This window comes from Phascolarctos cinereus, unplaced genomic scaffold (genome assembly GCF_003287225.1).
Source record: "Phascolarctos cinereus isolate Bilbo 61053 unplaced genomic scaffold, phaCin_HiC Scaffold_5;HRSCAF=322, whole genome shotgun sequence".
Classification (NCBI taxonomy): Eukaryota; Metazoa; Chordata; class Mammalia; order Diprotodontia; family Phascolarctidae; genus Phascolarctos; species Phascolarctos cinereus.
Genome location: NW_027555958.1, coordinates 251,261,745 through 251,276,203, shown reverse-complemented (window position 1 = coordinate 251,276,203; position 14,459 = coordinate 251,261,745). Strand labels below are relative to the sequence as shown.

General features: G+C 42.6%; 1 protein-coding gene across 4 annotated transcripts; it reads right to left on the bottom strand.

Annotated features, from left to right (window-relative positions):
* Positions 1-231: 231 nt before the first annotated feature.
* Positions 232-6,415, bottom strand: TRIP6 (thyroid hormone receptor interactor 6). 4 transcript variants are annotated; one of them, XM_078155571.1, is made up of 10 exons: positions 6,104-6,415; positions 5,653-5,968; positions 5,197-5,283; positions 4,969-5,094; positions 4,381-4,761; positions 3,805-3,901; positions 3,503-3,672; positions 3,061-3,239; positions 2,650-2,770; positions 232-2,455 (listed from the first exon to the last, which is right to left on the bottom strand). In XM_078155571.1, the coding sequence occupies exons 2-10, from the start codon at positions 5,956-5,958 to the stop codon at positions 2,324-2,326; spliced, it is 1,599 nt and encodes a 532-aa protein (XP_078011697.1). In that variant the 5' UTR covers positions 5,959-5,968; positions 6,104-6,415; the 3' UTR covers positions 232-2,323. The 4 variants fall into 4 exon arrangements, with proteins under 4 accessions (XP_078011697.1, XP_020834831.2, XP_078011698.1 ...); XM_020979172.2 differs by having other exon boundaries at positions 5,197-5,280; XM_078155572.1 differs by lacking the exon at positions 6,104-6,415 and having other exon boundaries at positions 5,653-6,006.
* Positions 6,416-14,459: the final 8,044 nt, after the last annotated feature.

Genomic DNA, 14,459 nt, shown 5'->3' with positions numbered 1-14,459 from the left:
AGAAGATACATGGGGTGGGGCAGGGCAGAGTGTTTGCAGCATTATCCTGCCTCAATCTTAAATACTGGCTGTGGCGTCTGGCCAAGATTTCCCCTATTGAAGGGAGGAAGGTGGGGCTGCCTGGCAATTGGAGATGGGGGCAGTGGGGGTGATGTGGGGGCATGCCACAACTATTAATAGTATCTCACCTTCCCACTACCATTTTATGCTACCATTGAACCAGCTGTCATCTCAATCACAAAATTTCTTTATTGGTTCCACAAAATCCCCCTGTATCTACCTGCACCCCCAAGGCCACACATCTCTCAACTCGCTTTTGAAGGTTATCCAATTTCTGCCTTACTCATAAAATTATGAATTAGGTAGGTACAAACTTATCCTCACCAGCATCTTGATATAGAGGATCCCTATATCCTGGGGGAGAAGGGCAATGACTGTGAGGAAAAGAGGGAAACATTGGCCCCAACCAGCAGGAAACCCTTGATTTCCCCCATGATTAAAATAACCCCCATTGTAAGTATGGGGAATCTCTTCCTCCCTCTGGAGGTAAATGTAAGCTAGAAGTAGAGGCTTAAGGAGAATGTACCAATTTATTAGGGTAACTTGGAGATGGAGAAGTTAGGTTTCAAAGAGAGTATGGCAGAGTGGGGGAGGGGGAACTTGGGGCCTCATATAAGGAGTTGAATTGGGGCTATGTAGCCAAAGAAGACAAGACAGGGCAATATGATTGCCTTCTTTAGCCTTAGGATAATGGATTTACAGTGCCAAGAGATCTTGAAGGCCATCTTGTTCAAGTGATTTATTTGCTCAAGGTCACAAAGTAAATGGTAAAACTAGAATTCAAACCCTGGTCCTCTGACTCCTAATTTAGCATTCTTTCCAAACTATTCTGCTTGGTCTTGGGGAGCAGAACTAAGAGCAAGGAATGGTAGCCCCAAAGAGGCAAATTGTGCCTGATATAAGGAAAAGCTTCCTCTCCCAAAGGGCTGGCATGAGAGAGAGTGGTTTCCTCCTTCACTGGAGGTCTTCAAGCAAAGGCTGGGTGGTCTCTTGTCACACATCAGTCAACCAGAAAACATTTATTAAGTATCTATTATGTGCCAGGTACTACTCTGCTATGGAGGAATTTTTCCTTCAGGACTATTACAATAGAACTTCTGATTGGTCTCTGCCTTAAGTCTCTCCCTATTCCAAACCTCCCTCCATTCAGCTGTCAAAGTGACCAACCATGTCACTCCTCTGCTCAATAAATTCCAGTGGCTCCCTATCACCCCCAAAATCAAATATGAGATCCTCTGGCAAAGCCTTTCACAGCCTAGCCTTCGCCTACCTTTCAATCTCCTTCTACCTTACTCACCCCAGGTATTCTGTGATCCAGTGACGATGGCCTCCTTGCTCTTCCTTGCACAAAACACTCCATTTCCCTTCTCAGTGCATGTTCACCAGCCATTCCCCATGCCTGCAAGTATTTCCCTCTTCATCGCCACTTCCTGGCTTCCCTGGATTTTTTGAAGTCCCAGGTATCCCACCTTCGACAAGAAGCCTTTCCTAATCCAAATTAATGCTAGTGCCTTCCCTCCGTTAGTTATCTCCAACTTAACCTGTATATAGTTTGGATGTGTCATTTTTATGTTGTTTCCCCTAATGCTCACCGCAATGTGTAGCATATAGTAGGTACTTAATAAATGCTTGTTGACCAGATGACTGACATAAAGGTTGGACTAGATGGTCTCTGAAATCCATTCTAACTCTGGGAGACTGTGATTAAGTGAAGTCATTGCAGCTTTCCCCATTCCTTCATGCTGCCAGACCTGGTGGAATTTGTAGCCTTGGAAGATTTACTTTAGAGAAGGCCCTCTGTTGCATAACGAATAGCTAAGAAGGCAGGCCTTTTCTATGGCCAAAAGGCTCAGATGAGCTTGGAGTCCAGGAAACACTTCCCTCTAGGTTAGCACTCTTCCCAAAACAGGACACTCTCAGGATCAGTTTCCCAGTTCTACCTCCTCCCAGAACCCAGGTGTCCAATAACCCTGGAAACCAAGCATTTAGCCCTTTGGTGGTTTCCCTCTATAGCCCAAAACACTGCACCACTAGCATCAGCCCAGCCTCCTCTGCACCTTTCTCCACTCTCCTCCCTGTAATCCAGCAATCCAGCTCCTTAGTTCAGCAATCCCTGCTTCCCTCACGGGCAGGGCAAGTAGTCCTGGGGCTCAGCAGTTATGTGATGAAGATTGGGGGTGAAGGGCATCTAACTGTAAATGGGAGCAAAATGGGTAGGGGGATGTTAAGAGGACATGCTGGCAGGGCATGATTGTGGAGAATCTCAGCAGTCGGTGGTAACGGTGGCCGAGAGCTCCTGGATTCGCCAGGCACTACAGGTCTTGCACAGGATATGACCATCCAAGGGGTAGCAGCCCTGACATTCTCCCTCTGATGATAGCAACAGTCCACACTCCTGGGAGGCAAGTGGGTAGAGAAAAGGAGGAAGAAAGGACAGGGAGACAAGACCTTGCCATCAGTACTCTGCTCCCCCTGCTCCCAGGACCCCCATACTGCCTCCAGCTATATCCTCCACTTCTTTCCCCAAACTCACTACCCTCCACCTGTCCCCCACCCCCTAACCTTCCAGTCCAGACTAGGTCCCCTGACCTCGCATTTGTAGCAACCGATGTGGAAGCTTCGATCGAGGGCAACAATCCTCACAGTTTCCTCCTGCCCAGGTTCAGGCATGATGGCACCACCACACACAGAGCATCGAGGGGCAAACTTCCTGAGGGGCAGAGTGGAGAAGGGTGTTGAGAGAGGGGAGAAGAGAAAAGGAACCTAAGGAGGTGGAACAGAGGATGGAGAAGTCAAATCCACAGGAAAATAGCATGGGTCTGTGGAAAACATTACTACAGACAGAAGAATGGTAGCCAGAGTGGAATAGTGGAATGTATGTGATTTCTATGATTCCTACGAATGGGGTAAAGATTTGGGGGAACTGGCATAGGTAGGGGAATGGAGATGTTGAGACCACAGAGAAGGAAAGGCTGAGAGAGAGGGGGGCACCATCAGGACCTGTGGAAGTCTTCAATACAGTGGATCTGGCTGGTGGCATCCACTGTGAAAGGAATGCCATCAAGGCCTTGGTGACACACAACACAAGTAAAGCAGCCAGGGTGATAGGCCTTCCCCATGGCCCGCAGAATCCGGTCCAGGATAGGCTGAGAGCACATGGAACACTTCTCCAGGGTAGCCTGTTAAAGAAGAGACAGGGCAGCCCCACAGTCAACTTTCCAGTGAAACTCCCTGTCAGAACCCAAATGTCTAAACTCCCAGCCTCTCATCACCTTGGCATTCAACCAAGTCTCATACCCTCTAGGGAATGACCTGAAGATATGTACCCTACCTGGCATAGACCACACTCAGACCCAACTTAAGTTATCTACTTCCCTAGCCTGGCAATTCTTTCTGACCCCAAATCTCCCTTCACTCTGAACCCTGGCTTCCTGTCACTTACCACATAGCAGCCTTCACAATATGCCTTCCTCTCCACTGCATAGAAGTGCTGGCCCCGGAGCTGAGCCCGGCACGTGGAGCAGACAAAGCAGCCCACGTGGAAGACACGGTCGAGGGCAATAACTCCAGCACCATCCCCTACCACGTCCTCCCCACAGCCCCCACATCGGCCTAAGGAGCAAGGCAGGGGTGGGGTGGGGAGAGAAGGGAAAGGAGAAGTGAGGTTCAATTTTAGTCTAGAGAATACCAGGACATCCCTGCACCGCCCTCAAAAAAAATGCAGATGTTCAGACCCTGGCTCACCAAAGTATTCTCCACTGGGTGGATGGTTCATGTCATGCACCAACTTCTTGGTTAGTCTCTCCAGCTCTTCCTCAGGGGGGGCTCTGCTGGGGGCAGCCTAGGGCATGGGAAGAAGGGACAAGAATGAGGCTCAATCCCCTCTGTCCCCAAACCCCCAAGAAGAAACAGCCACGGATTGCAGAGAGCCACATAATAATAAATAAAGTTCACGGTAATGGCACTTTGGAATTTCCTTAGGTGGATAAGGCAAGTATATTTATCTTCACTTTAAAGATGAGGAAGCTGGAGTGAAATGATTTGCATAATCACTCAGTAAGTGTTAAGAGTTGGAGCTCACACTTGGGTCCTTTAACCCCAAACCCAGTGTTCTTCCCACGAGAAGTGATTGCCAGGTCTCTCTCATCACTATAGCCAAGGAAAGGGGAAGAACCCAGGCAACCTTGGGATCTCAGGTTGCCTCTTCTCCCTCTCCCAGCCACCTACCTTTCCTTTAAGGGGTTTTTGCCACCTCTACTCTAGAATCACTCCCACCCATTGCCCATCAATGACATAAGCATTACTGTCTCCCTGGCTCACCTTCGGTACATATCCTCCTCCTGTTCTTCTTCCTCCTCTTGGACCAGAGGCTCCAACACTCTCCTCTTTAGCCCTGAGCTCTCTGTGCCCTTCATAGGAACCCCCCCAAGACTCAGCCCAACTGGTAGAAGGCAGGTAAGGAGCTGCGGGTGGGCTAGAGGCCTGAGGGACACCCCGCCAGGACTGACCATACCCCCTCACAGGCTGAGCCACCTTCACCTGGACCGGGAAGGCAGGGCCAACTGGAGTGCTGGCTGTGGTATAGGAGGCAGGGGTAGGGCCCCCATAAGATGGGGCTGTGACCCTTGGTGGAGTGGTCACTCCTCCACCTGGTTTCAGGAGACCCATGCGGTAGGGAGGGGGTCGAAGGGGTTCACATGCCTAAAAAGAAAGAAAGATAGCATGGGGTGAGTGGGATCTACCTTGACAACCTGTAAGTTCTTCCATGCTTATATATTATGACACAACCCAAAAGTTTTGGAATGGAAAAGGTTAGGGATTTGGCATCTTGTAGAAGAAAGAAAAGATCTTTCTGTTCTCCAAGGGCATGCTGTTGGAGAAGCAAAGGATGAGGATTCCGGGAGTTACCTGTCTGTCTGGACGACATGGAGCATGGCCCCTACTACTATCCAGGTCAGCTAACATGCTGGTCAGGGAATCTATTTCTGCATCCAGACTTCCTAGGTGTGTGGCTCCCCTGTCTTGCCGAAGCCCCTAAGGTTAAGAAATGAGGCAAGGGAGTCGGGAAATTTCTACACCCATTTCCTGGGAACCCCAAACATCAAGCCCCCTCCTCAAATTCCTTCTACTTCCCACCTGTATGCTTTGAGAAGCTCCAGGGGCATCTCCCCAAGACCGGTGGCAGTTCTTCTTGTCGGCCTGGGGCCTGATAACTTTGCTCTGCTGGGAGATGGTAGGAATTGACTAAACGTGAAGTGGGGTTAGGGCGCTGGTTACAGAGGAAGGAAGAAGAAAGAGGAAGAGAAAAGCAGGCTTCCAGGAACAAGGGAAGGAGTGGTGTGGGACCGATTCATTACTCCCGGAGGCTTCCTGTCTCTGCACAGCCCAGGTGTTAAGAGAAAGGAAGCTGGAAGAAGTGAGACCTGCACTGCGGGTGGGGTGCGGTGGGGTGGGGGTGGGGCACTGGGGTCTCCAGCAGGGAAGCAGGACAAGGAAGGAAGGTGGGGAGCCAGGGACCCAGAGGGAAGCGAGGGCTAGAGGGGCATTAGACACCCTCCACTCCCTGGGTCCTAGGCTGGACGTGCCTGTTACCTGCTCCGTGGCCTGAGGGGCCGGGAGTGCCCCGCAGGAGAGCTCTTCCCTGGGGGAGCCTGGTGGGCTCCGGCTGTTTCGGGGGGAGCCAGGTGGGGCCAGACATGGCAGGGAAGGAGGTTCTGGCCACGAGTGGAGGAGCGGGTGGGAACCCCACAGTGGTGTTCCTCCAGCGCCCACGGAGGTGGCCTCCTTCTCCGATCTCCGCCCGATTCTGGCTCCGGCTCCGGGAGGGAAGAAACTTTTTCTGCCTTCTCTTTTTTTCTTCTTCATCAATTTTGGGGAGAGCCACGCCCCCAGTGACATCACCGCATTCCTAAGTGATGAGGGTCACGTGGCGGCCCAAGACTCTGGGCTGTTCACGCCTCTCCCCCTCCCCCCACCCCCGTCCCCAGCCCCCCACCAACTTCCCCAGTGCCCCCTCCTCTAGCTCGACTTTGTCCCAGTTTACCGGGGAGCTGGGGGTGGAAGCGGGAGGAAGGTGGAGAGACGCGTAGGTAGGGGGCTGAGGTCCTGCGGGCTGGGGGCTGTGCCTGAGCTCAGAGTTGAAGAAAGGAAGGCGAGAGAGAAGGGCTGCGGATGGCTCGGAAGGCTCAGTGACCCCACACCTTTTTCTTTGGATTCAGCAAATCACCAACACGAGTGGCCCACGCCCCTAGCTCTCCTCTACCTCGCATCTCACAGAGCCCGCTACGCTTCAGCCTTCCATTCCCTCCCTTCCACTGGTGAAGGAAGAAAGGAGGACCAGCGCTTCCCCAGCCCTACTCTACTTTCTACTTCCTTTCTTAAAAAAAAAAATAGATTTTTGCATGCATACATATACACATACACATATATGCACATATATATATATATATATATATATACACATATACTTACATGCATTTGTAATCTGCCCTTCCCATTCTTTCCCTACTGAAGAAAAAAATAAAATAAAGCTGTCTTCATTCACATGCAAAACAAATTCACACATTGGCCATTCCTGAAAGTGTTTGTTTCTGCTTTTTAAAGTTGGCCGGTTCACCCGGTCTTTTTTTTCCCCCCTATGTTACTGTGTTTATTTTCTTCTGTGGGTTGTGTACCTAATCTGTTCCACTGTTTGATCTCTCCCATTTTAAACCATGACCAAATTATTTTAATGATTACTGCTTTGTAGCACAGTTTGAGATTCAGAGGTGAACCAGGGTGTTTAATCTTTGGGTCTTCTCTCTATAACATTGGCATTGTATAAATTGTTTTTCCGATTGTGCTCATTGCTCTGTCTGTTCATAGAGGTCATCCCAGTTTTTCACTGAAATTATCAAATTTATCATTTCTTATGGCATGATAATATTCTGTTACAGTCAAATACCATGATTTGTTTTCCCCATAAGAGGAAAGTTTCCAATATTTGGCTACTACAAAAGGATCCGCTCTTAATATCCTCGTATACTTAGGTCCCTTTCCTCTCTCTCTGACTTATTTAAGACATAGGCCTAGTGGTGGTATAGCTGGATTGTGGGATATGCAACCCCTTTGTAACTTTTTGGGCATCATTGCAAACTGCTTTCCAGAATGGCTGGACCAATTCACAGCTCAATTAAGAGTGCTAGTGGCTGTTTCCTTACAATTCCCCTCTCTAGGCTTTGTTATTTTCCTTTTATCATCTCCTGCTAGTCTGATGGGTGGAGTTGTTTTCATCTGCACTTCTTTAATTACTAGTGATTTACAGCATTTGTTAAATGGTTATTCGTAGTTTGAATTTCTTCCTCCAAAAAGCTTGTTTTTATCTTTTGATTATCAATAGGGAAATGGCTCTAATTCTTATAAATTTGAATCAATTCCTTCATTATCCAGGATATTAGATCTTTATTAGAGAAATTTGCTGCAAAGATATTTTTTCCTATTTACCAGATTCCCTTTTAATTTTAACCACATATTTGTGCAAAAACTTTTAAAATTTCAAATAATCAAAATTGTCCCATTCTATCTTGTGCAATCTTTATAATTTAACTCTGACCCATCCATAGATCTGAAAGATAATTTCTTCTTCAATCCTCTAATTTATTTACCTTTTACGTCTAGGTCATGTATCCATTCAGTGCTTATCTTGATATATACTGTAAAGTGTCGGTCTAAACCTAGTTTCTGCCAGACTGCTGTCCAGTTTTCCTAGTCGTTTTTTGTCAAATACTGAGTCCTTCCCCCCTGTAACTGGGGTCTTTGGGTTTTTCATAAATTATACTACCTTTTGTTTGCTTCTGCATATTGTATACCTAATCAGTTCCTCTGATTGATCTCTCTTCTTAAACCAGGACCAGATTATTTTGAAGACTGCTTTGTGGTAAAGTTTGAGATTTGGTACTGACAGATCCTCTTCCTTCACAGTTTTTTCATTATTACCTTTGAGATTCTTGAGCATTTGTTCTTCTATATGGATTTCTTTTTTATTTTTTTCTATCTCTATAAAATGTTCTTTTGGTAGTATGATTGGTACAGCACTGAATAAGTAGTTTAATTTAGGTAATATTGTCATTTTTATTATGCTGGCTAGACCTACAAACCAGCAATTAATGTTTCTTCAGTTTAGGCCTGTCTTTATTTTTGCAGAGTGTTTTATAATTGTTTTCAGGTTCATCTTGGTAGATACACTCCCAAATATTTAATAACTTTTGTAGTTATTTTCAATGAAATTTTTCTTTCAAGAACTTTCTGTTGTGTTTTGTTGATAACATATAAGAGTGCTGGTGATTTATATAGATCTATTTTATATCCTTCAACTGCTGAATTGTTTCAATGAACTTAAACTGGTTCACTCTTTAGGGTACTCTAAGTAAATCATCATATTATTAGTGAGAAAGCAATTTTGTTTCCTCTGTCTATTCTTATTCTCTCAGTTTCTCTTTCTGATCTCATTGGTACAGCTACCATTTCTAGGACTATATTAAATAATGGTGGTGATAATGAGCATCCTTACTCCATCTTATTGGAAAGACCTCTTTTTTCTTTACATACAATGTTTGCTTTTAGATTTAGATAGCTATTATTTACTCTATTAAAGAAAAGCCATTTTTTCCCTCCTATGCATCCTTGAGTTGTTCATAGAAGTTAATGTTGGATTTTGATAAAAGTCTTTTCACTATCTGTTGATAAAATCATATAGTTTTTATTATTTATATTATTATCATGATTAATATTATTTTTACTCTTTCTTATATGAAACAAATATGGCATTTCTCATTTTGAATCAATGTTCATTGAGATAGTGGCCTGCAATTTTCTTTCTTTTCTTCGTTTCTCCCCAGTTTGGTTGTTAAGACCATATTTGTATCATAGAAAGATATTTTTATTATTATTGCAGAAAGTTTTTGTAATATAGAGTTAATTGTTCTCTGAATGTTTGATAGAAGTACTTGTAAATCCATCTGGTTCTGTAATTCTCCCCTACTCCATCTGGAAGCTTTTAAAAAAAATAGTTTGTTCAATTTCTTTGTCTGGGTATTTTATATTCTTATAAATATTTATCTATTTCTTCTAAGTTATCAATTTTGTTAGTATATAACTGGGGAAATAGTTTCTTGTAATTTCTTTTATTTTTTCAATTGCTGAGTTCTTTTTCATTTTTGAGTTGAACAATTAGGTTTCCTTCTCTCTTTTAAAAAGATCTGATTAGTTAACTATTTTATTAAATTTTTCTTTAAAAAGTTCTAATTTTATTAATTTAATGTTCTATTTGCTTTCACTTTTATTAATCTTTTCTTTAATTTTCAGAATTTCTATTTTCTTGCTTAGTTGGGTTTTTTTATTTTGTTGTTCAAGTTTTGTTAGTTGTATACCCAAGCCATTGATTTGTTCTTTCTCATTTTTATCAGTGGAAGTGTTTAACAATATGTATTTTCCCCTAAGAACGGTTTTAGATGCATCCCATAAGTTTTGGTATGTTGTCACATTATTATTATTTTCTTTTGTGAGATTTTCTATTGTTCTTATAATTTGTTCACTGGCCCACAAGTTTTTTAAAGTTGTGTTATATAGTCTCTAATTTTTAAATATTCCCCGGGTTCCTTATTGAATGTAATTTTAGTACATTGTGATTAGTAAATTTATTATTATTGCTTTTCTATATTTTTTGGAGAAGTCACAATGCCCCAATACATTGTCAATTTTTGTAAAGATGCAATGTGCAGTTAACAGTATGTAATTCTTTTTCTCTTTCCATCTTACTGGCTAGAGGCCTATCATCTCTAATTTTTCTAAAGTTTTAATCAGATTTTTAAAAAAAGATTTAAAAAAATATTTTGGCTCAATTTATCTAGACCTAAAAGGGGTATATTAAGGTTCCCCATTGTTAAAGTTTTACTGTCTATTTCTCTCTTCCAATCAGATTAACTTTTCTTTCAAGTATTTAGATGCTATGCTGTTAAGTGCACATATATGTATATATGTATATATATATATATATATTCATTATCTATGGTGCCTTTAATACATTCATTATCTATGGTGCCTTTAAACATAATTTCCCTGCTTATTTTTTTATCTTGTCTATATTTACTACAGTTTTATCTGAAATTATGATTACTATGCCCCCTTTTTAATATTCAGCTGAAGCACAATGAATTTTGCTCTAGCACCTCATTTTAACCCTGTGAATCTTTCTGTTTCTATTGTTTCTTATAAACATGTCAAATTCTGTTTTCTAATCCATTCTATTTTCTTCCATTTTGTGGGTGAATTCATCCCATTCATATTCAAAGTTATAATCATTGTGTACTTCTCTCCATCCTATTGTCTCTTTGTTCCCATCCTCCTCTTTTTAAAAGTTTATTTATTTATTTTTAGTTTTCAACATCCACTTCCACAAGATTTTGAGTTCCAAATTTTCTCCTCATCTCTCCCCTCCCCCAACCCCAAGATGGCATGCATTCTGAATACCACTTCCCCCAATCTGCCCTCCATTCTATCACCCTTCCTTTTCTTATCTCCCTGTCCTATTTTCATGTAGGGCAGGATAGATTTCTATAACTCATTGCCTGTATATCTTATTTACCAGTTTCATGTAATAGTTATGTTGTGAAAAACTAACTATATTTCCCTTCATCCTATCCCACTGTCTGTTTATTCTGTTCTCTCCTTTGACCCTGTCCCTCCTCAAAAGTGTTTGCTTCTGATTACCCCCTCCCCCGATCTGTCCTTCCTCCCTTCTATCATCCCTCTTTATCCCCTTCCCCCTATTTTCCTTTATGGTAAGATAGATTTCCGTACCCAATTGAGTGTGTATGTTATTTCCTCCTTAAGCCAAATCTGATGAGAGTAAGATTCACTCATTCCCTTTCACCTCTCCCCACTTACCCTCCACTGTAAAAGCTTTTTCTTGTCTGTTTTATATGAGATAATTTACCCCATTCTACCTCTCTCTTTCTCCTTCTCCCAGTACAATCCTCTCTCACCCCTTTTCTTTTTTAGATATCATCCCTTCATATTCAACTCACCCTATACCCTCTGTCTATGTATCTCTCTCTCTGTCTCTCTCTCTGTGTCTCAGTCTCTGTCTCTCTCTATATATACATATATATATATATATACACACATATACACACACACATATATATATATATATATTCCCTCCAACTACCCTAATACTGAGAAAGTTCTCATGAGTTACAGCTATCATCTTTCCATGTAGGAATGTAAACAGTTCAACTTTAATAAGTCAATTACTATGTCTCTTTCCTATTTACCTTTTCATGCTTCTCTTGAGTCTTATATTTGAAAGTCAAATTTTCTATTCAGCTCTGGTCTTTTCATCAAGAATGCTTGAACGTCCTCTATTCACTGAATGTCCATTTTTCCCCCTTATGGATTATACTCAGTTTTGCTGGGTAGGTGATTCTTTGTTTTAATCCTAGCTCCTTTGACCTCTAGAATATCATATTCCAAGCCTTCTAATCCCTTAATGTAAAAGCTGCTAAATCTTGTGTTTATCTTGATTGTATTTCCACAATACTTGACTTGTTTCTTTTCTTTTCCTTTTTATTTTTTTTTAAGGCAATTGGGGTTAAGTGACTTGCCCAGGATAACACAGCTAGTGTCAAGTGTTTGGTCTGAGGCCAGATTTGAACTCAGGTCCTCCTGACTTCAGGGCCGTGACTCCATCCACTGTGCCACCCTAGCTGCCCCCTTGACTTATTTCTTTCCAGATGCTTGTGATATTTTCTCCTTGACCTGGGAACTCTGGAATTTGGCTACAATACTCCTAGGAGTTTTCCTTTTGGGATCTCTTTCAGGAGGTGATCAGTGGATTCTTTCAATTTCTATTTTACCCTCTGATTCTAGAATATCAGGACAATTTTCCTTGATAATTTCTTGAAAGATGATGTCTAGGCCCTTTTTTGGATCATGGCTTTCAGATAGTCCAATAATTTTAAAATTATCTCTCTTGGATCTATTTTCCAGGTCAGTTGTTTTTCCAATGAGATATTCCACATTCTCTTCTATTTTTTCATTCTTTTGGTTTTGTTTTATAATTTCTTGATTTCTCATAAAGTCATTAGCTTCCATTTGCTCCATTCTAATTTTTAAGGAATTATTTTCTTCAGTGAGCTTTTGGACTTCCTTTTCCATTTGGCCAATTCTGCTTTTTAAGGCATTCTTCTCCTCATTGGACCTCTTTTGCCATTTGGGTTAGTCTAGTTTTTAAGGTGTCATTTTCTTCGGTATTTTTTTTGGGGGGGAGGTCTCCTTTAGCAGGTTGTTGGCTTGTTTTTCATTATTTTCTTGCATCACTCTCATTTCTCTTCCTAGTTTTTCCTCTACTTCTCTTCCTTAATTTTCAAAATCCTTTTTGAGCTCTTCCACAGCCTGAGACCAATTCATATTTCTTGGAGGCTTTGAATGTAGGAGCTTTGACCTTGTTGTCTTCTTCTGGTTGTGTTTTGATATTCTTTGTCACTAAAGTAAGATTCTATGATCTGGGTTTGGTTTTTTTTGTTCACTGTTTGCTCATGTTCCCAGCCTTTTAAACTCTTTGTTAAGGTAGGGCTCTGCTTCCAGTGTAGAGGATGTACTGTTCCAAGCTTCAGGGGTTTTGTGCAGCTGTTTTCAGAGATACTTCTAGGAACTTGTAAATTTTCAGTTCTTCTAAGGTGGTATGATCTAAGGAGAGGTGTTTACTGCTTTCCTTACCTGTGCTCTGGTCTATGAGTGACCACAAGCACTCTTTTCTGCCTTGGAACTGTGAGGATTTTCTCTTCACCATGCCACAAGCTCCACCACACCATTGCACCTCCTCACCCCAAGACTACCACCCAGGACTGCAATCCAGACCAAAGCATGGGCAAAGCAAGAGAATCCTGCCTCAGTGCCAGCAATCTCCCTCTGATCAGCTGCTTAATCCCTCTCCCACCCCCCACCCCCCCGCCATCATCTGTGGGCCAAGAGCTGTGAAAGCAGCTGCCACCCCAGGGATGTGCCAGGATTGGGGCTGGACCATGCTTCTTTCTCACGTAGGCCCAACAGATCTTTCCTACTGACCTTCTAAGTTGTCTTTGGCATTTGTGGATTGAGAAGTCTGGAAACCGCTACAGCTGCTAGTGATTCAGTCCCCTTAGGCCTGCTCTAGGTTTGCTGAGGCCTGATCTTTGCCTGCTTGGCTTAAGCTGAACTGTGCTCCTCTCCCAGCCTGGTGCAACAGACCTTTCCTATCAACCATCCAGGTTGTCTTGGGCTGGAAATTTGTTTGACTCTGTCTTTTTGTGGGTTCTGCTGCTCTAGAATTTGTTTAGAGCCATTTTTTATGGGTATTTGGTGGGGTTTGGGGGAGAGCTCAAGTAAGTCACTGCTTTTACTCCACCATCTTCCCACCCCCCTCTTTATAAGACAGTGGTAAAAGAGAGTTGTTTGACACTTGTGATCTACAAATACCAGAATGGGTGTTGCCTTAGACAGTGAGACCTGGGAAAGACCTTACCTTAAAAAGGCTACTGTCTCCCACTGCACTGGGGGCCATTGCCAATCATCCTGACCTATGTCTTGCCTCTGGACTCCAAATGAAATGACTCTGAAGGAAAGAGAGTGAGGCTGATAACTTTGCACAGCCCTGCCTCACTTAAATCTAATTCACTTGCAAGCAAGACATCACCTTCCTGATGTCATTGATGAATAAGAACAAATAATACCATTATTTCCCTTTACTACCCAACCTTCCCCCAATCCCAAGTTCTCACTCTATTCTTTTTAATCCCCCTTCTCCAACACTGAAATTTGTTTTTGCTTATGACCATTCCATTTCATATTGTAGCCTCCTTCTTAGACTCTACCCTCCCCAACCGCTTTCACCATTTTATACTCTTTCCCTTTTGAATTTATTATATTGTATGCTAAAATTTCCAGGTAGGTGTGTGCAATTGTGTTGAACCTTTCTTTGTCTGGCTCTTCTTCTATGATTACTCCTCACTGTATTATGTATCACTCTATTATATCATTTCCCTCCTTTTCCACCTCCTTTCTTTTCTAGTACAGCCTCTGTCCTTCCCATTTTTGTCTTCTAAGATAATCAAAAAGAACTAAATCACCCACCAGCCCTCTGCTGTTTACCTTTTTCCATGACCCTTAAAGATATTAGGGTTATGAGACAAAACTTGTTTCTTATCCCATTATTAATGTGTAAAGAATTCATCCTCACATATTCCTTTCCAACTAAATAAATAAATACTTTGGCTCTTCCAATTCCATTTCAAAATGTCTAATCAGGTCTCACCTTTTCATCAGGAATTCTTGGAAATTCTGTATTCCTTTAAAGGTCCACTCCACCTTTTCTCTCCTCACCT

Bases quoted from the DNA above. Each gene is read 5' to 3' on its own strand.
- TRIP6 (XM_078155571.1), bottom strand. From the start codon at position 5,958: ATGTCACTGGGGGCGTGGCTCTCCCCAAAATTGATGAAGAAGAAAAAA. The intron at 5,284-5,652 runs GTAACAGGCACG...ACCATCTCCCAG, and splicing joins CCCCTCAGGCCACGGAGCAG to CAGAGCAAAGTTATCAGGCC. The intron at 4,762-4,968 runs GTAACTCCCGGA...CTTTCTTTTTAG, and splicing joins CATGTCGTCCAGACAGACAG to GCATGTGAACCCCTTCGACC.